Consider the following 6,486-nt stretch of genomic DNA (forward strand, 5'->3'; position numbering starts at 1 on the left):
TAATGTATGGACATTATGTGGACTTGATTCAGCAAACCGAAAAAAAAAAAGTATGAATGTATGAGACAATTAGCAATGTAAACACCATTGTAAATGTGGGTGCAACCATGTATTTTTATCTTTATCTATTAGAGGCACATTCTGAAATATTTATGGTTGAAACAGTATAATGTCCAAGATCTGCCTCAAAATCATGTGTCGGGGGATGGATGGGGGATGGATGGGCAGAACTGGCCATGGGTTCACGGTTGTTGGGGCCAGGTGACAGATATTGTGCCTTTGAAACTCTCCACAATAAAAAATGATGAAAAAAAGAGACTACTCCTTGTTCATGCACCCGTGACAACTGGAAGACTCGGACTTCAGAGCCAGGTAAAAGGCCAGGAACACATTTGAAGGAATTCTAACCTCAATTCCTTTTGAAGAATCCTTGGGAGAGGCCCAAGGAAGAGCGACAAGAATGGGACGAGGTGAGAAGACAAATTCACTTGCTAGTCCATACCAGCCACTCTAAGTCAAGATGAGAAACATCATCTCTACCCCACAGCTGGAGACCTGCAAACGGGTCCAGCACGAAATGGAGGTCAAGTGACCTGGACCTCTGGCATGAACACTTTCCCAGATGTACATCATCTCCCCAGCCAGATCTGTTTTATAAATACTCCTCAGGATTGAAGAGACAATTCCATAACCTGCCCTGAGATACACAGTCAAAAGGCAGATGCGCTGGGAAAGGCCACGTTTCCTAACCCAAACCTACGACTTCTTTCCAGATCCACTTCTCAGCACAAGCAGGTTGGCAAATCCCTTGTCCCTACTGCAGGCAACAAAATATTGGACGTTAACAAAACTAACTCCCTATCGGGCAGTTTACATATGCACAAAAGTGCTAAACATTTGCACCCATTATCTCATTTAATCTACACAACACTTCTGAGAGGCCCCGTCTATTATTTCTCCATTTTACAGATCAGGGAACTGAGGCTCAGAAGAGACAACGTATCCCCAACCACAGCTGGTAAGATGCACCCAATCGAGGTTTTTCCTTCTCAAAAACCTTCCAGAGCCCCTCCTCTGACCACGTAGGAGCATCCACACTTCTCGGCTTGGCCCCTTTACCAACTCACCTGTCCTGGCTACATTTCCAGCTCCACATCTCCGACTCTCCCTGACCCCCGCAGGCCTGTTTCCCATTCTCCAGCCACCACAGCTCTGTGTCCTTTCCTTATTCAAGCTTTGGGCTCAGCTCCTACCAACCTAAAGCCTGCCTCTCCCCCTTCTCCACAGCCCTCAAATCCACACCAAGAAACCTTCCCCAACTCAGAATTCTTTCATCACATCTTTACTTGTGCTTCTGGTTTAGCATTCGCTTTCTTATAATAGAGTTAATAATCAATATTTGTGTCTCCTCACCAACCCAAATAATTCTAGCTGGAGTTATTGGGCACCTACCATTTTCCACCCTTAACTCATTTATCCTCACAACTGTATGAGGTAAGGATCATTATTATCCCCATTTCACAGACAAGGAAACTGAGGCTCAGAGGGACTAGCAACTTGCCCAAGGTCACACAATGAAGAAGTGACAAAGTCAGAGCCTAGAGGCTTAACAGTTACTATCAGATGATTCTGAAACCCCAGGGTGGGAGCAGTCTCATTTCCTGGCTGCCTTGTACACAGTAGGCACTCCACAATGTTAGATGGGATGTTGCCTCTCTCTGCAGGGCACTGGCTCAAACCTGCCCTTCCTCTGGTCCTAAGGGCCAACGGCCTAATGAGTGTCTTCAAGTCATTCAAACTGTCATTAAAACAATGCAGCATGTATGGGTCTCATCCTTGAGTGGCTTTCCTCTTCTGCTTAAGAAACTAATTCCTGGAGTTCAGCACGCTTTGATTAGAATTCTAGAGTTACACAATGTGCTAAGTCATGTGCAATTCAGCCACTCTTTTGAAAAAGGCCAATACGATGGCTGATAATTCAGGAGGTTTGGAGCATCTCAACACCAAGATGTCTCCTCTCTGCCAATAGAAGCTGAGAGGGAGAAGGAACCTGAACACCCTCAATAAACAAAACAAAAACTCAAATGCTAAATTAATGGTTGAGGAGCAAACTCTATACCCCACCCTCCACCCCTGGGGGCAGCATTTAGGCAAGGATCATGGAAATAAGATTGGTTTATTCATTTCCTTAATCCAGGGCTCCAAAGGCACTGTTTGCCTGGGGCAGCAAAGAGAGATCTCCTAAAATGTGGGTTAAGGGACTGGATATTTTTCCTCCGCCACTCTTCTCTCCAGGGTAATCTGGGTAATTGGGGGACAGAGGGGCAAACTGGCTACAGTCAATCCCTAAACAACGTTGCAATTGTCCTTACAGCCTGGTGATAAATATGCAAGTGGGACACTTAGTAGAATTTCCTGGAGGGCAGAACTACCAGTCTCAGAAATTGTGCCTTGCCACTTAACCCCCTGCGGGCCAGAAAGGCCTCAGGCCAGCTGACTTGACCACTAAGCAGCATGCCCGCACCTAGTAAGGATGTCTTTTCTAAGGATTCCAGCTCAAGCCTCCAGCCTCAATTCTTAACCAAATGCACCTCAGCCCACCCCGGAGCCAATCTCCCGGAACCAAGAATATGCATAGGGGAGGGCTGGCCTCTCCCAGGAAAAGTAACGGAGGCTTGCCCAGTTCACAGCAAACGCTAGGGTTCCTCCTCCCCGTGTCCCCCACGCCCACCTGGGCAGCGCGGCTGCGCCGGAGCGCCCAAGAATTATCACCTACATTGAGGACCCGGAGCCCGAAAAGGATCACAGCATGGCCCACCCGGCTAGGAACTGGGGTCATGTGATTCCTAAAAAACCACTCCCTGGTTCCAGCTGGCTGTGAGTCAGTGGAATGGGATTCCTTTATCTTATAGGGTAGCGGATACCTTTGAGCATGCAATCATGGAACTTCTACCAGGAAAGCGCAGATGGGCGTCCCGATAAGCTGTCGCCTACAATTCCAGAAGACGGGTGTGGGGCTGGGGGTCTGAAGCGCGAAAATAGAGGACAACAAACACTCCAACCCACTGGGGGCGGGGCATTGAGGCAATTTGCAGTTGAACCCGTTTATCCATAAATTTAATTCAAGGTTTGAGAGCCATGACAAATTTAAGTGCCCAGCACAGACCTCGTATCTAACGGATACGCCATAATCGGCACTGGGAATAGCTGTTATTCTGAGAGGCCCACTGTGTGCCAAGCTGCAGCCACTGTCTCCAGAACGCAAGGAAGGGTGTGAAACTCTCAGAATTCACATAGCGCTGGGAACTGCGCCCCGAATGTGGAATTCCTGGGAACCTGGGTCCCTCCTTTCCGACCTCGGGAACCCAGACGGCCTGGTTATTCCTTGGACCGTGCGCACTGAATGGGCTACTGGAGAGAGGAAGCTGTGCCTGAGGTCTTTTAGGCAGTTCCAGAGGCCACCTCGGCAGACTGTGCGCGCTCGAGAGGCCGGCATCTGGGGCGCAGCGGCGCGGACGGCTGGCTCCCCAGCAGGCGGGAGGACGCGCGGAGGCGCCCTGGCCGCCGCCCAGGGGCAGGTGCAGGAGCAGCGCGGAGGGTGCGCTCGGTGCACTGGTGCCCGGGTGCGCGGGCGGGCGCGGCAGGGAGGGGCGCGGGCCCCGGGAGCCCGACGCCAGGGCGTGGTGCTGGTGGCGGCGAGGGCAGAGTCGACACCGTACCTTGATTTTCGCCCTGGCGACCGGGCGCTGCTTCGCCGCCAGGTGTCCACCTGGGCCGTCGGCGTCGCCGGGCTCGGGGGTTTCGTGCTCGGGGGTGCGCGGGAACAAGCTGCTCTCGGCGCCTCCAGGCTCCCCCGCGCTGCTGCTGCCGCCGCCGCTGCTGCTACCGCCGTCGCTGCGGCAGTCTTCCTGGGGGTCGTGGAGCAGACTGCCCAGGCCCACTGCGGAGGGAGGGGCCGCGCCCCGGCACACAGACACGCGGCGTCAGGCCCGGGCGCCCGCGGCAGTTTGACCTGCGGGCGGTGCCGCAGCCGCCCCGCCCCGGACCTGGGCACCTCGCCAAGTGGGCAACGCCGCGGGGGTGGGCGAGCGAGCCCCCAGCTCGGCCTCCCGAACTAGCTCGAGGTTCTGGGGGCCTCTCCTCGGTCCCAGTTCTCGCGCCCACGAGGAACTGAAGACCATGCGCGGCGGGGGACCACGCGCGCCAAGTTTCCTCTCCCTGGAATGGGGGTAGGAGGGTCTGACCTCTACCCACCTAGCCCCAAAGGGGTTGACGGATCCTTGTGCAACCCCATGAGGATGTGGGACTGAGGGTAGCCCCTACTGGCCCTCAACACCCCACCCCCACCCCCTTCTGGGCCACCTCGCCCCGCGCTGCAGCCAACGGTCCCGCCGCCGGGCAATTAGAGGCGCCCATTAGGGGGAAGGGGGCGCAGGGCGTCCCGGGTTTCCCAGGATCTCACTCTCGATCCTCCCGCGCCTCAAGAGACCTCCTCCTCCCCGCGATGGGGTAGTGAGTCCAGCCCCGGCCGGTGAGCAGAGGGGACCCGGCCACCCCTGCCCCCACCCTGGGAGCCCCGCACCCAGGCCCGGCCCCCGCGCCGCGCTCACCTGGGATGTAGGTATCTGCCCTTTCCTCATCCGGGAGCTCATCCCAGCTGCGGACCGAGACCCCCAGGCTCCTCCTCTTCACCAGGAAGACTTTGGGCATGGTGGGACCCCTCCCCGACTGCGGCCCCCTCCTCCCGGCTGCTCCCCGCTAAGGACGACGGCGGTGGCTCGGTCTCCGGCTCCAGGCGGCCAGAGCCCACCTTCCCGCCCCGCCTGCCCTCTCCCTCCGCCCCCCGCCGCGGCGCGGCCCAGGCCTCTCCCCCGCACGCCCGGCGACTCCCAGCCTCCCCGCTCGGCGACACCTATGCCTTAAATCGCGGGTGAGACCACGCCGAGGAAAAAGTTTCATAAGGTGGAATAGAAAAGGCACCAGGAAACTTGGGAGTGAGCATGCGCCCTGCAACATAACGGTGTCAACAAGCTCGCTACCTGTCCGACCGGTTCCGGCGGCCGGGGCTGCCTGTTCCAGCCCTTCCTTAGGCATGAATGTTTGCAAAAGAATTTAACGTCTGATTCTTCCCCCCTCCCCTTTTAAAAAGGGATGAACGTTTTTTAATCTACCCCCTCTCCCGATTGCCCCATCACAGGCACCTCAGGGCGATTTCTTTGAGGTCAACCCCAGGTCCGCTTCCCAGGGCGTCCCTCCCGAGGGCTGGGGCCTCCTGAGAGTTGCCCCCACCCCCAGTGTACTTGTCTCCGACAAGCAAGACAGAAAATGGCTCAGTTCCTCTGGACCTTGTGGATCATTCCCGGGGCTCGTTGAAATCTCCGCCAGCGGAGGGGGAGGCGGCGGCGAGATTCTTCAGGACCCTGATCTGGTAAAGGGGGGAACTTGGGGGACCCCCATCATCTACAATAGCCCCCCAAATAAACACAGTAATAATAAATTTAAAAATTCAGCATCTTTAGAACATCTTGTTATTGCACTGATTTGTGCCATACAATCTAAGAAAAACAAGTCGGCTTGCTCCGCCAAAGCGGCTGCCACCCCAAGACCCTGCACCCCAGCAGCATCCTCACCCCAGATAAACACACGATGGAAACAAAAGCCAAATGCGTGTTATGCAAACGCCCCTTCGCAACAAATTCCTTATTCTCGTCCGCTCCCATCATTGCCTCCCCTAACCGCCCGCTCCCCAAATTCTGAGACTGGGAAATACCTTTCCAGGAAGCCAGTAAAGTGAAGATGGGCTACATCCCCTTGCTGCCCTTACTGGGGAGGTGGCTGGAGAACTCTGTGTTCATTTTTGGTTTTGGTTTTTCCTATCTACCCTTATACCTGGAGGGGGGAGGGAGAGAAGGAAGGGGAATTGGTAAAAAAAAAAAAAAAAGATGTCAAATTTCTAAGAGCAGCTGTGTCCGCGTTGGGGGGCGTACTGCCCCTCCTAAGACCCCTGCTCGCGTGCGCCCAGGGACTCACAGCGCTGCCTCCAGAGCCGCGGCGGGAACCCCCCTTCAGGGAGGTGATCAGACGTGTGCCAGCTTCGGGGGCTGCGGGGCTGCGGCTGGCCAGGAGTACCTTGGCTCCAGCAGGTCGCCGATCCGCCAGACTCACCTGTCTGTAACCCGACCGGCTGCGCGCCCAGCCCACAAGGCCGGGGAATTAACACAGCGGTTTTCTCGGTCCTCTTCCGCCCTGGAATGGCCTTCGGGGACACAGCAGCCTGGTAACGGATTTCGCGGCTTCGCTGGAGTGCTCTCCCCGCGCGCGGAGAGGGGGCGCAGCTCTCCCGGGACTGCGGAGGGACCAGACGCGCCATGCCTCTCGGTCTGCCCTCAAGGGGTCACCCTCTCTGGGCTCGACCCTGTCTGGACTCCAGATTTTTCCTGAGAACAACCAACTAAGAATGAAAAAGACTTTGATCCGGGTGAGCCG

The 6,486-nt window shown here is 55.9% G+C and overlaps 1 protein-coding gene and 1 long non-coding RNA gene across 3 annotated transcripts in view; both read right to left on the reverse strand.

Moving 5' to 3' along the window:
* The window catches only part of OVOL2 (ovo like zinc finger 2), a 28,747-nt gene extending 23,947 nt beyond the window's left edge, over window positions 1–4,800 (reverse strand). Inside the window, exons 1-3 of one of the 2 annotated variants that reach the window (XM_087445658.1) lie at window positions 4,611–4,800; window positions 3,720–3,940; window positions 2,925–2,990 (exon numbers count right to left, since the gene is read on the reverse strand). In XM_087445658.1, coding sequence (XP_087301784.1) covers window positions 2,925–2,990; window positions 3,720–3,940; window positions 4,611–4,710 — 387 coding nt within the window. In that variant the 5' untranslated portion in view covers window positions 4,711–4,800. The remainder of the gene's footprint in view (window positions 1–2,924; window positions 2,991–3,719; window positions 3,941–4,610) is intronic. The other variant, XM_004433722.3, reaches the window with a different exon arrangement.
* A 47-nt stretch (window positions 4,801–4,847) lies between these two features.
* Window positions 4,848–6,094, reverse strand: LOC106802362 (uncharacterized). Its single transcript, XR_015555664.1, has 3 exons — window positions 6,031–6,094; window positions 5,771–5,889; window positions 4,848–5,460 (listed from the first exon to the last, which is right to left on the reverse strand). It is a non-coding gene; the product is annotated as an uncharacterized LOC106802362 (long non-coding RNA).
* Window positions 6,095–6,486: the final 392 nt, after the last annotated feature.

This window comes from Ceratotherium simum, chromosome 21, assembly GCF_057802395.1.
Source record: "Ceratotherium simum simum isolate JZ-2026a chromosome 21, ASM5780239v1, whole genome shotgun sequence".
Lineage (NCBI taxonomy): Eukaryota > Metazoa > Chordata > Mammalia > Perissodactyla > Rhinocerotidae > Ceratotherium > Ceratotherium simum.